The 25,045-nt window shown below is 44.5% G+C and overlaps 1 protein-coding gene across 7 annotated transcripts in view; it reads left to right on the top strand.

Moving 5' to 3' along the window:
• Positions 1–25,045, top strand: part of LOC121936315 (voltage-dependent N-type calcium channel subunit alpha-1B-like) — a 167,238-nt gene that overhangs the window by 47,978 nt on the left and 94,215 nt on the right. For all 7 annotated transcript variants that reach the window (XM_042478448.1, XM_042478450.1, XM_042478447.1 and 4 more), the window contains exons 4-7: positions 969–1,060; positions 2,644–2,796; positions 5,095–5,279; positions 21,694–21,797. In XM_042478448.1, coding sequence (XP_042334382.1) covers positions 969–1,060; positions 2,644–2,796; positions 5,095–5,279; positions 21,694–21,797 — 534 coding nt within the window. The remainder of the gene's footprint in view (positions 1–968; positions 1,061–2,643; positions 2,797–5,094; positions 5,280–21,693; positions 21,798–25,045) is intronic.

The raw sequence follows: 25,045 nt of genomic DNA, 5'->3' as shown, positions 1-25,045 counted from the left end.
TTTTCCTCTGTGTCTCCCTCCATCCTTCTTTCTCTTTCTCCCTCCCTTTCTCCTTACTTTCATTCTTTCTTCTCCATCTCCCTCCCTCCCTTCTTTTTCTTTTTCTTCCTCATTTCCTTCCTTCTTTTCTCTCTCTCTCTTCCTTCCTTCTTTTCCTCTGTGTGTCCCTCCATCCTTCTTTCTCTTTCACCCTCCCTCTCTCCTTACTTTCATTCTTTCTTCCCTCCCTCCCTCCCTCCTTTTTCTTTTTCTTCCTCATTTCCCTCCTTCTTTTCTGTCTCTCTCCTTCTTCTTCCCTTAACTAACTTCCTTCCTTCCTTCCTTCCTTCCTTCCTTCCTTCCTCCCCTCCCTTCCATATTGAAATAAATAATTGCTCCCAATTGGAGCATACAGTTGGTATCAGCAGGAAATACAGCATCAAGGATAATGCCTGGGGACGGGGTCGCAAGTGGTTGTATCTGAGTCCTGTCTAGTTTCTACTCTGACCTTTCTAGGACTTATCCAAGGTGCTGCAGTTGGGATAGCTCCTTTAAACATCAGGCTGAAATCCAGAACGGATTGACTACCCTGATGCCATGGGAGAACATAGATGCCACTGCTAGCAGACTGGAAGCTTGTCCCTGTCTCAAAAAAGTTCCTTGGGTTCCATTCTTGCCAGTGTCAGGGGTCAACCTACCTATAACTAAGAGGAACAAGCGCCTACTATTAATGACACCTGGATGTTCAAACATGATGAATTTGGCCTCAGATCTCACACATCAGTTCAATCCAGCCTCTGGGAACTTCTCTGAAATATCATTTAGAGTGGAAAAGGTTCCCTGCTCTTGGTCCAAACTTCATCCCAAGCGTCTTGAGCTCCTTTGGACTGTGGTTGGTTTGCTTTTATTTGCATCCCTGGCCTCTTTGTGCAATTAATTTTTCTGTTTTTCCTCTTTCCCTTCTCCTTCTTTCCAATCCGACCATTTAGGATTCTTGCTACAGCTGGGACCCAGTTTGACCTACGGACGCTGAGAGCTGTCAGAGTATTGCGGCCGCTGAAGCTCGTCTCTGGAATCCCCAGTGAGTACCTCTTGTCTGGGGATGGTGGGAATTGTAGTCTGACATGTTAGGAACGAAAAAAAGTATCTGTGAGTGGATCAGTGGAGGCTGTGGATTTTGGTGTTATGGGGTTGATGAACCCACTTCAGATTTTAGTCGGAACTTTAAAGGAGCGGAAGCTATTTTGGAGATAGGGTTCACCCTGTTGGATAGCTGATTCATCACTTGACTGACATAAGAATCAACAGCATCTACTTTAGTGAATATATTGCTTACATTCAGTGTACAGCAGGGTTGGGCAAAGTGTGACTCTTGGGCCACATGTGGCCTCTGTGAACCACATCCCTGACCACCAAAGCCCTCCACCAGTCTTCAAAAGACCATGAATGCCCAAATTTTAAAAAAATGATCAGCACAATTTCGGTCCAAAATAACACGCAAAAGCCTCCAAACAAATGCCAACACACAAAAATACCCACACTCACATGCTTAAGCACCGCAGGGCTCTCTACTACCCCCAAATATCTCCATAGACCTGTGTAATCCTTCTCAAAATGGCAGGTCAGCCCATCCATTTTCTTCTGCAGTCCATCTCAAAGTGGTGCGGAGCCACTTTCCTGACCACCATTTTGAGAGGGATTGCAGAGGACAACTGATATATTTGGGTTTTGTTCTCTGTGTGAGTATTGCGTGCATTTGTGGAATTGGTCCCTGGTCCCTATGGAGTTGCCCACTCCAGGTGTAGAGTATCATCTCAATTCCAAAGTTGCCGAAGCAGAGAAGGATGCAGCGCTGTACGTCTCTGAAAGGTTCTTTGGGGACTTTGTCTTGCTGAATGGCTTTGCGACAAAGGAAGGCCTCATGGGGCTTTCTGTCGCTGTTCTAATCTTACCCAGAAAGCTGTGAATGGACACTTTCTGAGACTTACAAATAAACCGTCCACAAAGGCTTCCAGATGTATGCGGATACCGTCAACATGTTGCAACCCGCCGTGATCCATTGTTGGTTTTGCTGGCTATTTGATGGGCTGACCTGATTTCCTTGTACACTGCAATGTTTTCAAGGCAAGGAAATATTAACATTTAATGATAATAATAATAAAAGATTTAAAAAGAAATAACAGAAAGAAAGCCCTCCACAATGCTTGCTGGCTCAGGGAAGTGGTCCTTTCAGCCAAGATGCTTCCCAGCAGCTGGCTGGATGGTTGCAGCCTTTGTTTCATTCTGCAACCGTCTGCATAAAATTATCTGACTCTGCGGTCTCCTTGACTTCAGCTCTTATCTCTCTGGATTTAATTGAAAGTGTATCTTACGTCGATGAAGGGCATGGCGGTTGACTGACAGCTCCAGAGGCGGCTTTCTTTCCTTGGCATATCTAGGGTAGCGATTGGGGGAAAAAAATCTGGCCATATTCGTATTTCCCACATTGCGATGGCAGAAGTCATTCACTGCCGTTCGGTCCAAAATAGGACGACGTTTGGACAATTAAATAAATAAATGCATGAATAAAGTGTCCACATAATGTTATTTGACCCCACTTTAGCTGCAAGGGACCCATCCAACAGAATCCTGAAATGTTGACTCCACTTGTGTCTTTTTGTTTAGGTTTACAGGTTGTCCTCAAATCGATCATGAAGGCAATGGTGCCGCTTCTCCAGATCGGGCTCCTCCTCTTCTTCGCCATTGTGATGTTTGCCATCATTGGACTGGAGTTCTACATGGGCAAGTTCCACAAAGCCTGCTTCTCCAACGAAACGGGTGAGATGAGGCAGCGATGCTGAGCTTGCTCCTTCATGGTGGGGTTTTTCAAGTTGACTTGGTTGCACATAACAACCACCACACCTCTCTTGAACTTTCTTCTTTGACATGGCGATGACAGAGGCTGCATCTGCACTGCAGTATTAATGCAGTTGGACACTGCTTTAACATCCATGGCTCAATGCTATGCAGTTCTGGGCTTTGTTGTTTTGTGATGTATTTGGCCCTCTCTGTCAGGGAGCTCCAATGCCGCAACAAACTACACATCCCAAGAATCCATAGCACTGAGCCATGACAGTTAAAGCAGTGCCAAACTGCATTAATTCTGCAGTGTGGCAGCAGCCATGGATGCAATTCAGTTTGTACTCAAGATCCGTGTACTTGCATGGGTCAAAAAATACATTTGTCTTGCTTCCTTCCAATTTCTTTGGATCATCTCCTGGGGAGGAAGGCTACTTTAGACAGAAGTAGGACTTCTTGTCTCTTTCTCAGTGTGATAATCTGAATAACAATTTCTTTCATTACACAAGAAAGCAGGTTCCACGTGATCACATTCCAGGGAAATCAATCTCTTTGACCTGTAGCCCCATAGTCAGGGGCTGAATCTATATAGATGGAGCTGCCAAGTGTGCCTCTGCTAACCCTTGAGGATAAATGGATCATACTGGATACTCTCTGGGCTGCTGGAGAAATAGGTCTGCCCTCTTCCTCCTCCTACAAGATAGAAGAAGAGCGATGGTGATGGTAGGAAGATAGCTAGGTCATAGAGGTTTTCTGTAGCTGGGTCCCTTGGGTGCTCCAAGAGACAAGCATTGCCTCCGGTTCATCTGAGCATCTGTCGGTAATCTCAGAGGAGGCCTATTTAACATGACCCATCCTCATTTGCTCATATCAATGTGTCTATCTCTGCTTGCAGAGCAGCCGTCTCCCAAACAGCGAAAGTAGGTCAGGGAGGGAGCTGTCGAACAAGGCCATCTCGCCGAATATTGATGATACGGGAATGGAAATGCAAACAATGGGGCATTGATTTCAGAGATAGGGACCAAGTTGTAACTCATTTCCATCGGGTCTTAAGAGAACGGAGTGGATGGGAAAATCCTGATCTGAGCAATGCTTTGGGGAATGAGAAGGAATGGAACAAGGTTTATGGAGGATGGGGAGTGAGAGCAACGCAACTCTGTCGCTGTCCATGTTGTGAAATAATGTCCTTGTACTGGCAGGCTGTGACAGATCTCACATCCACTGAGGCAACTAAGTCTTTTTTTGGGGGGTGTTTTTATTCTTATTTGCCATTTGCACAAAATATAATTTGCAGAGATAGCCTCCTGAGAGATAGCATCTTTTCTCTCAGTCAAGCAAAACACACCTAAGCCAGTATCCTCTTGGTGATTTAGGTAAGCAAAACGTAGGGTTATCCAATTTAAGGGTTTTTTTTTTGAGATTGTGTCCTCTGTTTTTGGTGTTAGTTAAATATTTCATAGTAAGTACTGAGAACGCAAAGGGATCTTGTAGCACCTTTTAGACAAGCTGAAAGAAAGAAGCTGGTCACGTAAGCTTTCATGGACTTGGTCTACTTCCTCAGATCAAGTCTATGAAAGCTTAGGCTACTATCGTCTTTCATTCAGTTAGCCGCGAAGATACTACAAGATCCTTTTGCATACTGAATTTCCAGACTAACACAGCTATATCTCTGAATTCTGCTCTGATAATGTAAAGCAAAAAAGGGCAAGGGCAAAAAACCCCGTAACAGAGTTTAGCTTCTGTGTCTAACTCCCAGTAACCAGGAGGAGGCATTTTGCTGTGTTTGAGTGTGGAAAGATGTTGCAATGCTAAGGTAACCACCAAATGGTAGCATTGTGGGGAAATGGAGATGGTCATCTGGAGAAGCCCAGAGGGTCATTTTGGATTCAGTTTGAACTCAGTTCTAGCATAAAGTAACTGAGTATAAGCAAGAGCTGAGCTTAGTTGGGGGAAGAGCCCATAGTAGTTTGAGTGTTGGACTACAACTCTGGAGACCAGGGTTTGATTCCCCATCAACCATGAAAACTCACTGAGTGACCATGGGCAAGCCATGCTCTTTCAGCCTCATAGGACAGCAAACCTGTTCTGAAGAAACTTGCCAAGAAAACCCCAGGATAGGTTCATCTTAAGTCAAAAAACCCCAGGATAGGTTCCTCACCATAAGTCAGAAATGAACTGAATGTGCACGGCATCAACGATAAGGGAGTCCGTAATCTTTAGCAGCTTTTGGATGGTTTGTTTCCACCTCCTTTCACCCCTTTCCTCGCTTCTTCACAGGGGAAAGGGTGGGAGATTTTCCATGTGGAGAGGAGAAGCCGGCCAGACTGTGCGAAGAAGGAACGTGCAAAAAATACTGGGAAGGTCCCAACTTTGGAATTACCAACTTCGACAATATCCTGTTTGCTGTGCTCACCGTCTTCCAGTGCATCACGATGGAGGGATGGACAGACATCCTCTACAATGTAAGTACCACTGGGGGCCTTGGCAAACCTTTTGCATGGATTCTGGAGCCATGTTAGACATGACACCTTGTCCTTCTGCTTCGTTGTCAGTGTCAGTCTGAATCCTGGGACCAAGGCATGACGGAATGGAGAAGACGCAGTGGTCCTCAAACTTTGGTCCTCCAGAAGCTTTGGACTTCAGTTTCTAGTATTCCTAATTCTTGGCCAAGATGGCTGGGGCTTGTGGGAGTTGAAGTCCAAAACGTCAGGGAACTAGAATTTGGGAACCGCTGGAGTAGAGTAAAACTCAACGGATCAGCACAGTCAGACCTCCCCAGTTGTATTGTTTCCAATTTGCCTTTCTGATATTTTGAAGAAGGGAATTGGCTCAGGAATTCATGCAAAGTCTGCAGAAACTAGGCATTACTATACCAATGTGAGGAAAACTGATGGGTTTTATTCTTTTAAGGAAATGTGTAGATGTATCCAAAGACTGGCATGGAAGCCATTCTGCCCCCGGTGTCTTTCTCTCAATCTCTCTCTCTCTCTGATAATAAATTAAAGGGGTATAAAAAGCCAAGCCGATGGATTGGAGGTTCTCGCTGAACACACAGATCTTTGCTTCCTTTGTTCCTGCCTTAAGCTTTAAGGGAGTCTTCCCCCCCCCCCCCATTTTTATTTTTAATTGAAGCCGATGAAAGCTTTCTAAGCAAGACACTATCTGGGAAATGATTTATGCTGGAGGCAGAGACATTAAAGCATCAATGAGGCAAAAAGCTTTGAGGGGACACAGGGGAGAGGAAAGTCCATTCCTGCAGTGGCGTCATAAACCTGGTTTCCCGAAAGAGGTTTTGTGGTCACTGCCAGAGAGTCTCATGGAGCCATGGGGTTGGGGTGAAAAACACAAGATGGAATTTCTAAGGTGGAGGGCATGCATAGCCAGTCCTTTTGTTAACCATCTTCTAACTCTACTGATGCACATCACCTACGTTACAAAAGTTCCTTTGGGTAGCTTGGAACGGTGGGGTTGGGGGGTGATGGAAATGGTTGCATAGCCCTATCCTTCTTGTTGCAAGGTAGGACCAGTTATCCACCTTCTAACTCTAGTGGTCTATGGTAGTTTGGAGTGGTGGGGTTTGGGGTGATGGAAATGGTTGCATAGCCCTGTCCTTGCTGCATGGTAGGACCAGTTAACACCTTCTAACTCTACTGGTCCACATCACCTACATTACAAAAGTTCCTTTGGGTTGCTTGGAGCGGTTGGGCTGAAGGTGATGGAAATGGATGCGTAGTCCAGTCTTTCTTATTGCAAGTTAGAACTACTGATGCACATCTCCTAGTGATACAGAGGTTACAAAAGTTCCTTTTCCAGATGACAGCTCCCAGAATATCCCAGCTAGCTTGGCTACCCATGGATTCTGGGGAACTATCATGCAAAAAAAGGACTTTTCTAAACTCTGTATAAACCATAAAGAACATAGCCTGTCCTAAGCAGCCCACACGTCCAGACCATAAATGGACCTATCTCTCCAGTAGATCCTTAGTAAGTGCCTTCAACCGCATGACAGTGTGTGTTTATGGCTGGAACACTTCCTTGGTCTGTTGATGAGAGTGTTGATAAAACTGTTCTTAGCTTTGCCTATGACCAATTGAGACCAAACATAGTCGTTTGACTGTAAACTGCTGCTTTTTAATTCTTGTGAATCATTCATCCATCCATTCATTCATTCATTCATTCTAACATGTGTACGTCTCTGTTACTACTATATCAGGTGATGTAAATGGCTAAAGAGAGTCATCATGTTGTAGTGATTTGCGTGTCGGAGACTCAGGGTTTGATTCCCACTTGGGCATGGAAACGCACTGGATGATGTAGGGTGAGTCACATACTCTCAGCCCCAGAAACTGCCATGATAGAGTTGCCACGAGATAGAAGTGACTTGAAGGCACACAACAGCAACAAGTGGCTAAAAAGAGAGTGGTGCCTTTCTGTGGTGGCACCCCATTTATGAAGTGCTCAGAGAAACCCATAGGTTTCCTGCAACCATTTTGGTGCTGAGTGAAGATATATTATCCCAGGCATTTCAAGAACCTCTTTTGCATTTTTTTCTTCTGATTTTAACCCTCTTTGATCTTGCTGCTGGTTTCATTTTGGCATCCCAAAGCTTGACTAATTTTATTCTCTGCTGCTAGTTTTTATCTTGATTTTATTATGTGCCATCATCAGTCATGGTTTCATTATGTGGACATGAAAGAAGCTTGCTGTTCCCTGGATTTTTATCAGGTCTGGCCTCCTTGACATGATGAGAGTGCATTTGGAGCATCCATCAACCCCTGAGAGAGTTGTTGGCTCCGGCATCAGACTGAGACGCTAAATCATTGTTAGTGGGGTCTTGTTCTTCATAATTTGTGCAAGTATTATCATAAGTGTACTTTGTGCAAAAGTCCTGATGTTTGATAGTAAGAATAGGCAGCTTTCTCAAGCTGCTTTCCAAGAAGTCAGTGCTAGGATTTTTCTATAGGTGTAACATATGCAGCATGTGTCCCATGTTGTGTGGAGGTCCCTCTTTACAAGGATATTTATCTGCACCTGAAGATTTCTGTTTGCAGATTTCCTGAGGAGCGAAGCAAAGGATGGAAGGAAGCATGGGATTCATGCAAGCATGCTCCTTTCACTGTACGGGAGCTTTAGCTCTCCCTTGTTGTGCGTTAATATGGAAAAGAGAAGGATGGGGGGAAGAATCTGCTTAGCCAGGGGAAAATAATCGACGGCAACAAAAAACACAGATTGCCAAGATAGGGGAAAATTGCTTTGCTTTGTGCCTTATTATACAATAAAGAAGGGCTAGGGGAGAAATAAGCAAAGTTTTCTTTTTGTTTTCCTGGCATTGGTTCAGGAGGACATCCTTCTCACTGGTGCCTTGCATTGGGAAAAAAAAGCTGGGGTTTGCTAGAAGGAGGAGATGCACAGAGGAGAAATGCTAATATTCAGACTGCTGATTCTTCTGATTCTTTTCATTCTTTCTTTGCTTGTTCCTTCTTCTCTTGGGTCAGCTCTTGGGTCTGATGGCTAAGTAAAACAGCAATGGTGTCTACAGGCATCTATCTCTATTAAATGGTGGATCTCTGCTGGGCTTTGGATAGCTCAGCCATGAGCTATCCAAGGTTGCCAAAGAAAAGGCTACGAAATTCATGGGGTGGCTATTAGCCGACACGTGATTTGAAGGCAACTTGCGTAGATGTGTGTATGTATATGTTTGGGTTCAGAGTAGATTCAGTGGGCCTCATTGGAATCATTGGGAAAAGTTAGTCATGGTGAACCTAAATTCAACTGACTTCAATGGGCCGAAGCATGTTTGTTTCTAAGCAGTGAACTCTCATCTGCATGTGTTGCTTGAGGTTGTTGAATGCCTTCAAGTCATTTCCGACTCATGGTGACACTAAGGCCAACCTATCATGGGGTTTTCTTGGCGAGATTTGTTCAGGAGAAGTTCGCCATTGCCTTCCCTTGAGGCTGGAGAGTGTGACTTGGCCAAGGCCACTGAGTGGGTTTCATGGCCAAGCTGGGAATCGAACCCTGGTCTCTAGAGTTGTAGTCCAACAATCAGCTCACTAATCTGGACAGAGTAGTAATCCAAAGAACCATACAAATACAAAAAATGATCATCCTAAATGTTTAAAGATACGCACATTGACCATTCATGGATGGAGCAATGGATGATAGTAATGCAATCAACCTAAAAATTTCAACTTAATCAATACCTGTGGAAAGGACAGGAAACACTGTCTCCATTCATTCCCAAAAGGAAAGAGTCAAATTGGTGTTATCACCCACTATTGCTGCCCTGAAGGGCACTGTGCCTGTTTTGCATAGATGTAAGCTTTGATTGAATTGTCACGGACTGTACTTTTTGCATTTCATGGCCATTTGACTCAAGGATGGGCACTGATCTGTCTTGCCTTGTCTTGTTCGGGTTCTTTATTTCCCTCTGGCATAAATAGTTCCATCCTGTTGCCTTATCAGATTGGGATGTTCCTTTCCGCAGATATGTGCACATATTTCAATAGGCATTTTCCTAATGCATATATTTCTGTTCACATATTTATAGTGTTTGAAACAGGTTGGTCCACTTTAGTTTAGTAATTTAGATTTTGGTTTTCCCTGCAAAAGAGGTGGCTCACTAGATTTTAATCCCATTGTTATCATAGATTCATTCTTCAGCCTCATCACCTAATTGTAAAACTCTTGTAAATTTTGCATATAACCTTTAAAAGCAAACCCACAAAGGGTTCATCCATTGTTTTTAGGCTTCTCCTCTGGCTGGTTTGGTTCCTAAACATAGACACAGTGCCCAATGTGTTAGTTACTCTCGAAAGGAACTTGTTGGCTAGTTTGCTGTGCCAAGAAACACTTGCTAGGCCCAGGAAAGATCTCTCTGTTCCCAGGATGAGCAAAAGTTGTCAAGTTGTGATTGAATTTCTTCTGCTCCTGCTCAGGTTTCCTGGCAAGGGATGGCAGATGAAGTGCTTTGTTTTCTTTCTAAGTTTCTTTGCACGGATCTGGTCCAAAATCCGCTTTCACTGTGCATGACGGCTTGGTCTTTAGATCTTCAGTATTTCTGCAAAAGAAAGAAGAAAAGAAAAAGATAGATAGTCTAATCCCATTATAGACATTTCCATCATATCATGCTCCAGATGGCCCATCAGCCCCAGCCAGCATAGCCAATGGTGAGGGATAAGGGATGTTGCAGTTCAGCTAGTAGGCCCCATTGCAACATTGTGCATTCACTCCCGGATACGAAGAGAAAGGATATTTGCAATGATTTCTTTCCAGGCAGAGAACAGTGAGAATTTTGCACAATTGGTATCGAACATCCTACAATGTTGCACAGGAATGATCCTGCAGAGAAAAATGTGCTTTTTACTTATGTAAACCTCTTGTTTTCTGTGAACCAAATGGGTTTCTTATGCAGGTAATTTGTTTCTTGTGCAGAAAACTGTATTTGTTGTTGTTGTTGTTGTTCAAAAAACATGTGAGTTACCCCACAGGATAATTCCTACACAACACTTTGGATAGGTCAGATATGAGACGAATGCTATGGATGGATGTAAACCACAAGTGGGTTGTTTTACAGGGAAAAAATGCAATCGCAGCAAATGTAGTGTGAACCACGCTCCGCTCTCAAATCGATCCACTGATTCAGATTGAAAACTGATTGATTTGTAAGTGGGAACGAGGGCTAGGATGCCATGGGTGAAATATTGTCTGGCCTGGAGGAAAGGGAAGGGGGAGAAGTCGCTCTCCAGACAACACTTTTATTTCATCATAGATTTTATTAGGAACGCTTGTGCACTTAGATCATTGTGAATTCTGAGATGAATTTACCTGAGACGTGCCTTTCACGTTAATTGGTGGACTGGAGTTTAATCACCCACCGATTTTGAATTTCTTCCCACACTGCGAAGCCATTCTTGGCAGCGTCAACCCACGAAAACGTGATTCAAAGTGCATATTTTTAGAAAGGTGGGCCTTGAGAAGAGAGGAGGTTTAAAAATACACTTAAATATATAGATATGTGTGTGTTTAAGGATGACTTCTTTTGAGCAGAGATTAAAAATAAAATTGCTGATTAACATGGAACGGAGACGGAACCGAGAGAGACACGGGTGAGCGATGCGCGTAAGATTGGCATGGACTGGAAATACTGGGTGGCTTCAGCTCAAAATGGGCAATTTGTTAAGCAATTAGCTTTACTGAGGGCCTGTGCCTGGCGAAGATAAACACTCCTACAGCTGTTTGGTTGATAAGGATCAACATATCTCCATGCATGTTGTGTCTCTCTTTAGGGAAATGGCTAAGAGCATGGTGATAGGGCTGTAAATCCTCTGCCGTTGCTTGCGAGGTTGAATAATTATCATCCCCACTGTGGGAGAAAATGAATAATTCTCTGCAGGGCTTCCCCCCCGTTTGAATGTCCTAAAGTGTTCCCAATAGAGGGTTTCCAGGTGAAACAAGGTCCAAGGCTCCTGTACCTTTAATATTTGTGTAGAAGAGGGAGTTTCAGCAAGTGTTGCTTGGCCTACAATGACTCATGGTGACCCCAGGGATGAGACATCTCCGAGACTCCTGTCCTCTGCTGCTTTGCTTAGACCCTGTACATTCAAGCCTTCTTGATAGAGCCTATCCATCTGGCCTGTGATCTTCCTCTCTTTCTACTACCCTCTACTTTCCCTAGCATTATTGTCTTTTCTAATGAGTGGTGACTTCTCATGATGTGGCCCAAATAGGATAGCCTCAGTTGAGTCATCTTGGCTTCCAGAAAGAGCTCAGGCCAGATCTGTTCCAGGACCCATTTGTTTGTCTTGTTGGCTGTCCATGATATCCTCAGCACTCTTCTCCAGCACCACATCTCAAATGGGCTGATTTTCTTCTTCTTTTTTGGTTGTGTATTGCCAAGATTTCCATTAAGGCCTGTCTGTATTGCAACCTGCTTTAGAGCATTAGCCCAGTACAGTCTGGGCTGCCTGGAAGCAGTTCTCCAGGGTTTCCGAAAGAAGTCGTTTCCCAGGTAGTCCCTTGGATTATGTTGGGGCCATTCGTCAGACAAAACATGTGCTCCTTCATTGAGGTTCAGCCGCTTTCCCGCTTTTGCCTTGTGCTCCCCTCCACCCGCTCGGCAGTTGGCTTTTGACAAAGTTGTTTATTCCTAATTTAACGTGTTTGGCTTATTTAAAAAAAAAAAGCGGTGGGAGGCAAGTGGGAAAGGTAAAGGAAGCATTCCTTGGCTAGTCTGTAATTCTTGGTGGCGAATTAAAGCTATAACAGCAGCAGGGAGCAGCAATCTCATGAATAAGGCAACACTGCGGGTCTATGCTAGCACCGGGGTGGATGAATTTTTTATTATTCGGCCCTGTTCGTGCAGGGACGTGTATTGATTTATCAGTGGCCCAAAGCTTGTGGTTTTCTGTCTAGCTTTCTAGGTTTTCCTCTTCTTGGGGAAATGTGCTGTTTTGGGTTGCCATTTCCTAAATGGGATGTGACGACGGAGATAGAGAAAACAGAGAAAAGCAGGCACAGTGACCAGAGGGTTGGAGCAATTCTTCAACAAAGGAACACTGGAGCATTGGGGAGCTTTGGAGCTGAGGAAGGGGATGGCTTAAAAGTGAACATGGAAGATGTTTGGTGAATCAGATCTGCAGGGTGAGGAGATTGTTAGCAGTGTGGCCAGGGGTCTTTCTAAGAGGATGCGAGGGGTGAGGACCACACTGGTGACACCTTAGAAGGAGGTGTCTTCTGGTGTACTTATGGAAAGGGACTACCTTCCAGTATATACTGCTGCACCTCTCCATGGGTAGACTGGGACTCCTGGACACTGAAGGTCCTGGAAGAACCTGGTCTACCAGCCTGTAGAAGGCAAAGAAGATGGCTGGGATGCTGTCAGAAAACTACTGCAAAAACCTGGAGGGCTTTCCTGTCGCCAAATAGTGCCTGGACCCCTTCAGGAGTTGTGAACATGGTGGGTAGACTGGAACAGCTTGGGACATAGATGGCCCCTTCATGTGCCCCGGTCCACCAGACATCAGTGGCAAGTAGACTGAAGACTTTCTCTTCTATGATGGCCTGATCGTCTATAGGACCATTGGCCCGATGACTCTGAGCCTGGGGGTGAGTTACACTGGTCTGACACCAACCCTACTGACTCCATTGAGTGTGGCTCAGTCTTGGTGAAAAGCTAGGGCATAAAGAAAGCAATTGATTGATTGACTGATTGATCTGAGACTGAAAAATGTTTATGCTGCTGCTCAGCAGCTGGTGACTCCATGTTAAAGACCCCCTCCCTCAAATTCTCACATGTACAGTACTTTAAAGGAAGTATCCTTTAAAGTATCCTCTCTTTCCTCCCCGATCCTTTCCTCCAACTCCCCGATCTCTTCTCCTTGGAGCTGGCGCATTGGCCAGTCTTAAATCACATCCGCTGGATGGATCCTGGACAAAGAATGTCAACCTTGTGCCCTAGTTTGGTATTTATAGTGGTGGGTTTTTTTATGCTTAATTTAATAGTTGTGTTTGCCTGGAAATTTATAGAGCATGTCTCTGCCTATTAGTGGTGTTTACAAGATGATCGATTTTGACAGCACTATTAGCAAATTTATCTCCTGGGTGTTTGCATGGATGGCAGATGGGACTTCCAGCGCATTCAGAGTAGGAGTTTGGAATTAACATGCTCATTTTACAAATGAGGGCCTTTCAGGTGGGGGCTAGTAGGTTGGAGGGTGGACTGACCTACAGCGAAGCTGGGGTCACTCGAGGTAGATCCAATTAAGGCTCATTAGCTACCTAACCTTTTCTATTACAACACCTAAGTACACCTTGTGCCCTTCTGCTGGTTGGCATGAGTTTTGGGGATTAGGTGGGCAGTGCTCCATTTGCCTAAATAATAGGTCCACCTCTGGACCTTCCCTTCCCTTCCCTTCCCATCACATGTTTCCCTACATCCCTAGTAGCTAAATAGAGTAATAGAGTCATGGAATCATAGAGCTGAAAGTGGTCTCATTGGCTATTGAGTTCAACCCTCTGCTCAATGCAGGATCTCCCGTTAAAGCATCTCCAGTAGGGAGGTGTCCAGCCTCTATGTGAAGATGTCCAGATGAGACCTACCACAATTGGTTCAATAGCCAATCCACTCTTATTGTCAAGAAATTCCTTCTGATATTGAACCGAAATCCACTCTCCTGTAACTTCAAACCATTAGACTTGGCCTCTGGGGCAACAGAGGGCAGGCCTTCCTCCTCCTCCCTGTGACAGCCCTTGAGATATTTAAAGAGTGCCATCTTGCCACCCCATCAGTTTTCTCTTCACCAAGCTGAACATACCCAATCCTTTCAACAATGTCTCTCTTACTAGATTCTGGCCTGACCATGAGCCTCCTTCCGAAAGCAAATTCCTCCAGCCTTCCAATGGTGGTTTTAGCTCTATTGTCTCCCCCAACAGAGTTTTGCAGAGTTAATGGCTGGCAGTTTAAATTTTCATTTGCTTAAATAAATAAAAACATTGAAAGAACATACAATTAGTTCAGCCACTTCGGAGCCAACTAGCAATTGTTCAGAGGAGCCAGGGACTGGTTCCACTCCAGCATCCATTCCTGAATGCAGTCAGTCATGGTGTTATACCGGCCAAACACTTTTGCAGCTGTGCACCATTGTCTCACATCCATCGCCAGATGCTCTTCCTTCTTCTGCATGGCAGCAAGGAGAAAGAAATTGCCACGCAAGAAGGTGCCGCACAAAGTCTTTGGCCAAAGGATCCACAGAAAAACAGAACTGCTATTGGTCCAACTTCTGACAGACAAACCTTAATCCACAGCCGTAGCATTTTATAAAGGTTTGAGTTACACGAACAGGGTGAAAAAGTGCATGAGCGAAACTAATGCGTTCACTCCTCCTGCACTGCATGTGTGTCATTTCTTATCTCTAAAGAGGACGGAGTCTTTGTAACATTATCATTCCTGCGACAGAACGGATGTTCTCAGGGTAGGACAGTCAGTACCGAAATTGTTCTTATTACCTTATCTGTGACATTGAACCTGAACACAGGTCTTGCAGTTCGAGCGGTTTGCAGGAAGCCATTGAGACAGACTCAGAAATGGATGCAAAGATTTTAACGCACAGAATGACTTGGTTTTGAATGGCTTAGGCATTCAGAAATAGAAGGCTAAATGCCTGAAATGCCTTTCCACCCAACAGTACAAATAAATGCACTTTTTCAGATTGTGGAAGGGTGCTTCCTAGTGCAGCCAATTCTTTCGCCAAAACACACACATCTTTTTTGCTCACTTTTAAATTGGTGGGTGAGATGCAAGTCAATGCAACATGCAAGTTGAAGATTGTGGCGTCTGTTGGATGCAGTGAATATACACTGGGGTATATCTGTGCTGCAATAAAGATGCATAAGATATTGGAATGAAATCCACACCTCTTTTTTAGTGCCTTATTCCTAATCTGTGCATTTATTTTCACAACGGATGTGACTTGTGCTATGTTTCCCAATTGACCAAAATGTATCCCAGTTGACCAAAATATATCTACCCCCCGCCCCCCTCCAAAAGACAGGCATTTAAGGTCTTTGCATTATAAAATAAGCACATTATTTTGTCTACTTCCCATTGCATTTTCTTAGGAATGCCTTGTAAGCCTTGGAAATGGCTGAGCGTTGAAGTTGAGGGCTGCGTTTCTCTGCAGCTAGGTCTAAAAATGCTTACTTTTATCAGGACTGTCAAGTCTGATGAAATGTTCTCCATCCCTCGATGTCACTTTATGTGAGGGAGTGTAAAGACAAGAAAGACTTCTCTGCCTAGTCATGACTTTTGCTTCTCTCTTTCCTTAAGGCTGCTAATAGCATTCCCCCCATATTTTTAGCTCCCCTTTTCAGCCGTTGGTAGGAAGGCTTAAAATTAGCTTCAAACGTTTCACTGTTCCCATCCCTCTGGGAGCAAAGGTTGGAACAAATGGGCCGTAATGAGGCTCGGATGTGTTTTTGCTTTTTGCCCACCCTTTCCTCCCACCTCTGACCCGTATCCAATGGCACTGGGAAGCCTCTGTCTCATATATGGGGAAGTTATAGTTGATTCCAGCACAGTTTAAAGGTTTTCGAAACCATCTGATAAAGGCAAATCAGACACATTCACAGACGTTTCCTTTCTGTGCCTTTTTGCTAAGTGTGGCTTAGAAACAAAGTACCGCGACCATGGAAATGGCTATCTTGCAGAGATCCTGGTTTGCTTCAAACTAGGAGTATCCCATTCCAGCTTAACTCAAAGTATGATACAGGTCCCAGTTAACCAACATTATCCTGGCTGCAAATGTTTAGACATTGAATACATTATGATTGTATTTGGATTCCATTTTTCTTAAAACAACAAAATACTGCTATTGGTGAAATGGCTTTGCTGCAGAGGTCCTGGTTTGCTCCAAGCTAGAATTCCTTGGAGTATCCCACTTAATATTTGCTAACTCAATGTATGATACAAGTCTTGGTTAACCAGCATTATCCTGGCTGCAAATATTTAGGCATTGCACGCATTGTTATTGTATTTGGACTCCATTCGTCGTATTTATTGCTCTGTTTTTATTTATGCCATTTTACGGCCTCATTTACCTAAATGAATTGCCTGCCTTTAACACAGACAACCAAAAAAGCCCCCCAAATTTCATTCATAGCCTCATTCATTGATAGTAAAATTTGCCTGTGATTTGAAATAGCCGTTTACTGGTGTGAGGTTATAGTTTCTGCAAAGCTGTAATTCAGGGGAATATGCTAGGAGCAAATTCTAAGCACCTCACCAAATTAGAAACTACAAATCCCATGAGGTATCAGTTATGCAACTTGTAGTGCAGATTGACCCATAGTGTCTTGACCTTTCAGATATGGCTGATCTGGAACCCAAAGTTCTTGTATCATGCGGAAGCAATTTGGCTCCTTCTCTCGGCGATGAAGTTGCCAAGTTATTACTAGCTGGTGCCAGAAATTCTTTTCTAACACAAGTGTCACGGTGGACTTAATAATCCAGAGGCCCTATTAAAAGCGAGAAGAACAGATTATTGTCTGAGCCAATTCAGGGAACAAAGATAATAAGGAGTGAATGCCGTAATGAAAGGCTTTGTACCCAAGCTTGCTTCTGAGCCAAGAAAAGAAACAATTCTCAAGAAGAACACTTAGAAAAGGGATGGCCCCCAAAGCCTATAATAACCATTAGGCTAGAGAACAGCCTGCCTTGGGTTAGCAGCTGCCCATAGCCTCTTTCAAAGACTTGTTCTCCTTTGCTGTGGCTATCTTCTTTGGAGATGTGCTTCGAATTGTAGGAATGCTGAATGTTTTTCTTAATATGGAGACTAGAGGTTTGTTTGCTGCATTCTGAAGTGAAGCACACTTACTCTGGCCAGTTGCGAATTAGCAATGGCAATAGCATTGATATCCCATCTTTCTCCCAATATAGGGACTCATTTACATTCAGTGAACTCAGCACTCTTAAAGTCAGGGGTCGGCAACCTACGGCCCACGGGCTGGATTCGGCCCGGCGAGGCCTTGGGACCGGCCCGAGCTCGGTCCTGCTGCCGATTGCCGCCCCCGCCGCAGCTTCCGCGCCACTCCGGGCGCCATTTTGAGTTTGGCCCCCCGGTTGTCTGAGGGACAGCAACCTGGCCCCTGGCTCAAAAAGGTTGCCTACCCCTGCTCTAAGTGGTTTACAGTCTATAAGCCAATTTCCCCCAACAAGCTGGTACTTGTTTTACCAACCTACGAAAGGATGCCTGAGCCAACCTTGGAGCCCTGGGATCGAACCCACAACCTTGTGGTTGCAGTACTGGCATTTAACCATTGAGCCACCAGGGCTCATTACTAGTTAGTTTAGTCCTAACATCGTGGTATAGCTCCTGCTTTGCACACTTGAGGTCCTAGGTTCAATCCCTGCAATGTCCTCTAAGGTTGGAAAAGACTCCTACATAAAGCCCTAGAGATCTACTGCTGGTTGGTGTAGGCAATACTGAGCTGGATGAACCCATTGACTGAGCTGTTAAAGGAAACGTCTTAGGTTCCTTATCAAATCCATTAAAAAAAATCAGAACCATAATGTGTGTGTGTGTATGTGTGTGTGTGTGTGTGTGTGTGTGTGTGTGTATATATATATATATATATATATATGGTCTTTGACCAAAACAAAGAACCATAATGACTGGAAGTTTAGAAATTGATGACTTGCTTTAGTTGTTCCCAAACTTTGGTCCTTCAGATGTTTCAGATTTCCGAAGTCCTAGCCAACTTGGCCAACAGTCAGAAATTATGGAACTTGAAGTCCAAAACATCTGGCGGACCAAAGTTTGGGGACCACTGCTTTAGGAGGTTTGGCCCCTATTATAGAGAGATGTGTACAGTGTGACATAGTGGTTTCAGTGTTGGACTATGACTCTGGAGACCAAGGTTGGATTCCCAGATCTTTGCTGTTGCCTCCAGAAGTAATGTCCTTCTCCTGCCTCATGAAAGGGCTAGTCCTAAGCTTCATAAATTGGCTTCTTTGAAAAGCTGGATATCAGACTGAGAAATGTTTGTGGTTCAACCTTATAGGGTGCATCTTTCATACTTCACTTCTTTGACGACGAGGGCTAAAATAGTTTCCAAAACTTGAATGATGACTGTATATTTTAAATGCAAACACTTGGGAACTCTTCCTCCTACCATCCCAATTCAGTAAGGGGTTCGATTCTACAGGGCGCATCTTCCGTTCTTCACTTCTTTGAGGAAAAGACAGTTAAAATCTTTTCCAAACTTGAATGATGACTGTATGTTTTAAATGCAAACACATGGGAACGACTCCTCCTACCATCCCAGTTCAGTAGGAGCATCGCACTGTGCACATGGCAATATTTGGATTTAGTTCTGCACCTGAGAGTCTTGGCTTCTTCACAGCTTGAATCCTGTCCCTTGGTTTATGTCAGATCTGTGGGTTGCACACCCAGGAGTGATGCGTAAGGATAAAGTGAAATAAATAAAGTGTAAATACTGTGGCTAATTAACAGACTTGGCAAACAAACTTGTGAAATACTAATGAAAAGTAAACTGAGCTGAATTTTCAGACAGAGGAAAGGGAGGAAAAATTGCCCAGATGGGAAAGTGCCTCTTTCTGGAAATGATTAGTCTTTGAATTACCCCCAAATTAGCCAGGTATAACTAGCAGTTAAATAAATTGCTTGGAAAACTGAGGAGCCTGTACTTACATTTGCACCTCTGGTAGCTTTGTCTAGTTTGATCTACCCTGAGATGCAGTGGGTTCAAGGCACTGGAGATATTGTAAGGATAAGATTCCGGACTTTGGGCAGTGCCTTTGCATGAAAAGGAACATAGGCAAATGTCAACTACCCTTCGGTACACGCATGTCCTTAGCAGGATGCTGGTCATAGAGCATGAGCATGAGCCATTACCTCCTTGAGCTAGCAAAGTTTGATATTTTCTTAAGCAGCCAAGGCTTCCAAGAAATCAATAAGCACACGCTGTGCTGTTCTTAAGTGGATGAGTGTTTTTCTCCCTGCACAGCAAAGACATTAGGATGGCGACATATCCATCAAGGCAAAAGAGGGCACCGATTTACATAAAAATTGCCTATGCTAATTCATTTATGTGTCGTAGAAAGGATGGCTGTAATTTGAAGGGAGATGCAACATCTCTTGCCATGGTGAAGGGAACGGCAGCAGCCACGATGATGACCTCTGTCTGTTGTTCAGACAGTGCTAAGTGTTGACAAACGCTCCCAAGTTGACCTAGTCTGCTGTTCCGTAATTCATTCTTCCCTGCCTTCCTTTGATTTGCAGAGGACTCAAATGGGGAGGAGGCAGCACTTTCAGATATCCTGGCCCCAAGCCATTCAGGAGATTCTGATTTAATAACACTGACGTGAATTTACCCCAAAGAGCCAATGAATGGGCGATCAGCCTTTTGTCTTGAAACCCGAAGAGTCTCCAAACAGAGGGCCGTCCTCTGCAAAAGAGGAAACCCGGCCACCCGAATAGAGATGTTGGAGGCCTTCCATCTGTCTTGAGATGCGTAATGCCACCGAGGCATTAAAAGCATTTCCATTTTCCAGCCTGATCATATCAGATTAGCTCTGTGTTTGGGCTTGGGGGGTGGGGTGGGGACTGAGCGGCATAAACAGTCATCCGAGCATTAAAACCATTAAAGTATTTTAACCGAAGGCATAAAAATTGATTTCCCTTCTTGGCATCCAGCCGTTAATGAGTGAGACAGGGTTGGTGCAATTCCCTGTCCATCATGCTTTGATGCTCAGTTCAAGCGGGGTGAATGGGAAGAGCGCTTCCCAGGCCAAGTTTCTTTCCTTCAGGCTCATGGATGGCTGGTTGGTTTCTCTGCCTTACTGTCTTCCAGGTTTCGCCTCTTTGGACTTGATGAAATGCATGATTTTACCAGAGCTTGGAAACATCCCTTTTTGAATGACAGAATTCAAATGTGGTTGGCCCTCCACATTTGCAGCTTTTGCGGATTTGATTATTTCCAGATTCAATTAATATGTTCTCTCTAGGAATCTCTAGGTCCTCCAGACGTTGGTCTCTGTGCAAACGCTGCCAGACGTTGACCATTGAGTTGCGCTGGAGAACCTAGACGTTCCTAGAGAAAACACTTCTCTAGGCATTTGTAGGTCCTCCAGCTTGATTCTATGGTCAACGTCTGGCAAATGTTGACTATAGATTTACACTGGAGGACCTAGAGATTAGTGGAGTTTTTTATTTGTAGTTTTTCCACATTCATGTGGGTACTTTATCCCTAACCCCAGCGGATGTGGAGGGACCACTGGACAAGAATTCCCCCAACCAACATGGTTACTGGGTGACTGTAGGAATCTTAATCTGGGGCTTTGGAAAGTTACTTGTTCACCTTGCAGCTGTCAGGTTCCTCCATCTGCCATGCCTTTTTCTTTTCTTTTCTTGCACAGAGACCATATCTGCTGCAGATTGTTATAGTCTCTTGATGCTTTTTTAATGGTCATGACTCCATTGTGGGATTTGCAGTTGGTAAAATTGTGGGATTTGTGTCTGACGCAGTGCTTGAAGCTTGACACAGTAGAACACACTCCCTCGGAGTGTAGTGGAGTCTCCTTCTTTGGAGGTCTTTAAGCAGAGGCTGGATGGCCATCTGTCAGGGATGCTTTGATTGGGATTTCCTGCATGGCAGTATGGGGTTGGACTGGATGGCCCTTGTGGTCTCTTCCAACCCTACGATTCTATGATTCTATGAATCTAAGCCAGAGAGGTCTCACGGTGTTGCTCAATAAAACGTACTAGAGTTCTCTTTGTAAGGACTTTGTGAAACTGCGCATCCAGGGATCTGTATGATGAAGCAAGTGGTTGCAGTGTTTTTGGGCTCCTGTGATGATATCATTGGATGCACTCTCAGCAGGAATCTTAATAGGAAACAGTAAAGAAACAAAGGGAAAGAAAACATCTAGAAATGATGCATGGTCTCTTCCAGGTCTCATCTCCACTGTAGAATTAATGCAGTTTGACACCGTTTTAATTGCTATGGTTCAGTGCTATGGAATTCTGGGAGTTGTAGTTTTGTGACATAAATGACAAATCTCAGGATTCCATGGGATGGAACCATGGCGGTTAAAGTGGTGTCAAAGTGCATTATTTCTGCAGTGCAGATCAGACTCTGGTGATGGGCTGGTGCCTCCATGGTGATGACTCCACTCTGGGCTTTAACCTCAAAATAGCTTGGACATCTCCCTTCTTCACTGTCCCATTGACATGGAAGACACCAACTGGCTTCCTCTTGTACAGCAGATATGTTTGCTTGGCCCTTGTTTAAAATATCTCTCTTGATTTTTCTCATCCACTCAGACTCCTTTCCCTCTCTCTTTCTGTGCCTTTCCAGACCAACGACGCTGCAGGGAATATGTGGAACTGGCTTTACTTCATCCCACTCATCATCATTGGTTCCTTCTTCATGCTCAACCTGGTGCTTGGCGTCTTGTCAGGGTAAGGACCCGGTTTATTGTCCTAGGGATGGGGGTAGCTGTGTTTGTCGCACCGAACCCAATGGAGATTGCACATGGCAACCCAAAGCCTAGCAAGCTTTACTTGGGCATGTAGGCTGCAGAGCATGAATGCTGATGCCAAATAAAACTTGTTGGACCTGAAGGGATCGCGCAATTTGTGAACAAGCTGGGAAGGAGAATCTGCACGGCTCAGTGTCTTTTTGCAGCTCTTTTTGGCTGTAAGCGATATGTTGGGGATTAAAGATTTTATGGCGGAGGCATTACTTTTAAAGCCTTTAAATACCCAGGTAGGTGTTTAGATGTTTTTGTGTGTGTGAGAAAGAAAGAGACAAAGAGAAAGGGGAGCGGGGGTTCAGATGTAAATCTTTTTAAATTTCAGGCCTGTATGTGACGGTGAATAATTTGGCTGGTTTCCTCCCCTCCCTTTTGCAAGAATGTCCTTAAAAATGGCAGTTTTCAAGGACTATTCATAGTTTGGGACTTATTCTGAAAAATGCATAGACACACACACAAAACAAAAACATCTCAGAATCAGCTTGAAGCTACACAACAAACACACACACACAACAACAATGATGATCAGATTTTGAAGGAACAAATATTCCACACCCACGCCATGCATCTGAGGAGTAGACTCAAGTCTACGAAAGCTCATGCTGCCAACTTCTTTCTTTCAGTTAGTCTCAAAGGTGCTACAAGACACTGATTTTCCTAGACTGACATGGCTGTGTCTTTGCATTGTATTGGCACCTATCATTTATGCATGTGTGTATCTATCAGACATCCGTGGAAGATAATCATCATCTATGGGCATTGCAATTCATTGCAGCATCCATTGTAATTATAGCAGCCATTTATCTTTTGAGATAAGAACTGTACTATTATTGCAGCCTGTTTGGGAGCAGAGGTTCTCTTTTTCTATCTTGCCAGCATTTTGGGGTGTGTTTTCTTTTATCAGCCTAGAACTGTGTTATCAGCACCAGAGCTAGCAGAGGCAGCAAAGCTAGAGTCAGCAATGGCTGTGTTGGAGGATGCGTATCATGCATGGCAACCTTTTGACTCTCAATAGCTTGCTTATACAGTACTTTCAGTCTCTATCTGCCCGATCAGATCAGATCTTCACTATCCCTGGTAATGTAAGCAAAGATCTTCCCATTCAAATCAGGATGAAATCTTACTGACCCTTTATCAGTGACCCATCACTTGCAAGGCTCTTGCTTCCTGGCTGCCTGCTCTCAGATTGCATCAGCCATCAGATATTGGTAACCTTTTCATGCCAGTGCGGTACATTTTGCATGTTCTGTTTGATGCTGGCCATTTGTTGACGTTCACAGGCTGCTTTCCCTTATCTCTTCGTTTTTGGTTGGCTTGGCTTCATGCCCAGAACTAGTTTTAAGAGGATGCTCTTAATGCTAACAAATATCCATGCTTTATATCAGGGGTAGGCAACCTTTTTGAGCCAGGGGCCGGGTTGCTGTCCCTCAGACAACTGGGGGGCCGAAGCCAAAAAATAAATAATTAAATATTTTAAAAAAAATTTAAATAAATAAATAAACCGGGACAAATGTAGGACAAAATTTTCAAATGGTGGACACTTTTTTTAAAAAATGGAAGACACGCAAAAAAATTTGCTGATTTTTAAAACAATGTTAATATAAATGCACGTTTCTGAGGCTTCTATAGACAATTGCCCCCCTTGCCCGCTGCTTGCCCCCCTTTCCCACCTCCTCCTGATAGGCCAAAGGCCCCACGCCCTCACGTGAGAGGCCAAAGGCTCCGGCGGCAATCGGCGGCAGGACCGGGCGGGGGCCGGTCCCAAGGCCTTGCCGGGCCGCATTTGGCCCGCGGGCCGCAGGTTGCCTACCCCTGCTTTATATTTTTTAAGCAGGCACCCTTGTTTCTTTACTATTTAGGCTTCAGGGGCAAAGGGGGCTTAATTTTGGGCAAAATATCTTTCAGGTTAGTGCTCAAGCAAGTTCTAGGCTGAAGTCCTGTTAGCGTTATAGGTAGGCATAAAGACTGCTATCTGCTAGCAGAAAGACAGCAGAGAAGGGGCCAGGTGGACCTCTCCAGGGAAGAGGTCTCTACAATTTGGGAGTAACCATTGAGAAGGCTCTGCCTTGTGTCCTCACCAAACATGCCTGGGATGGTGATGGGACTAAGAGAATGCCTTCCTCTGTAGATCTGAGAGTACAGGCCGGCTCATATATATAGGGAGAGAAGGTTCTTCATATAGCTTGGACCCAAGCCATGTATGGTTTTAAAGGTCATAGACATTACTTTGAATTATGTGCAGGAACGGATCAGCAGCCCTTCTGCCAAGAGATGGATCAATGGCCTTTCCCATCTCCTCCATCCTGGCCATATTGTTTGCCTCGTCTTTTCCCAAGCTACTTAGCAAAAGGTATGAGGATGCACTGGGAACAAAAAATCCACTGCCCAGATTGCCTTTCGGTTGCAACAGAACAGCTGAGGAAATGGCAAGGCAGCTGCTCATCAGAGGAACCCCAGGAGGAAACAGCATGTTACGGAGGATTTACTGTGCTCAGGGAAAGCCAGGCACAGAGCGCTGAAACCTGAGAATAAATACCTTCCCCCCACAAGCGAGGATCTGCTTTTCATAAACGCTAAGTTCTTAAAGCTTAGACTGAAGCCAAGCATGGAGAGCATTAACTCAGTCTGATGCTCCCATGGGGGAAATGGTCAGCCTCCAGAGGGCCTTGAAAATATTTGTACTCGGCAGCATTTGTCCAGGGAAGGTGACAGCTTGGTGTCTTTCTGAGCCATGAGGCGGAGGGCCAAAACAGTTTAGCAATCTGTCTTGTGCCGCCAAGACTGGCTAATAGAACATTTTCTCTAACTACAATCTCCATGTACCCCATGCCTTTTCCCATTCTTCATTGGCACAATGGTGGCAGGTGCTTTCCGTGTCAGTCAGTCATTGAGTCCGCTCCAGGTTTATTCTGAATTGTAAAGAGGATACCCACAATGCTGAATGTATTGTGAAGATGGGCTTGAGCCCTTTGAACAGCTCCTTCAAACCTCAGGCAGAAATCCATAGATCAGTGATGCTCAGACTCTGGCCTTCCTAGGACTTTGGCTCCCAGAATCCCAAACCATTGGTCAAGATGGCTGAGGTTTCTGGGAGCTGAAGTCCAAAACACCTGGAGGACCAGAGTTTGGGAATCACTGCCATAGAGGATTCACCACCTCATTGATGTGGAAGCC

This window comes from Sceloporus undulatus, chromosome 7, assembly GCF_019175285.1.
Source record: "Sceloporus undulatus isolate JIND9_A2432 ecotype Alabama chromosome 7, SceUnd_v1.1, whole genome shotgun sequence".
NCBI lineage: Eukaryota > Metazoa > Chordata > Lepidosauria > Squamata > Phrynosomatidae > Sceloporus > Sceloporus undulatus.
The sequence above is the reverse complement of the archived record's forward strand: the minus strand, read 5'-3'. Positions and strand labels throughout refer to the sequence as shown.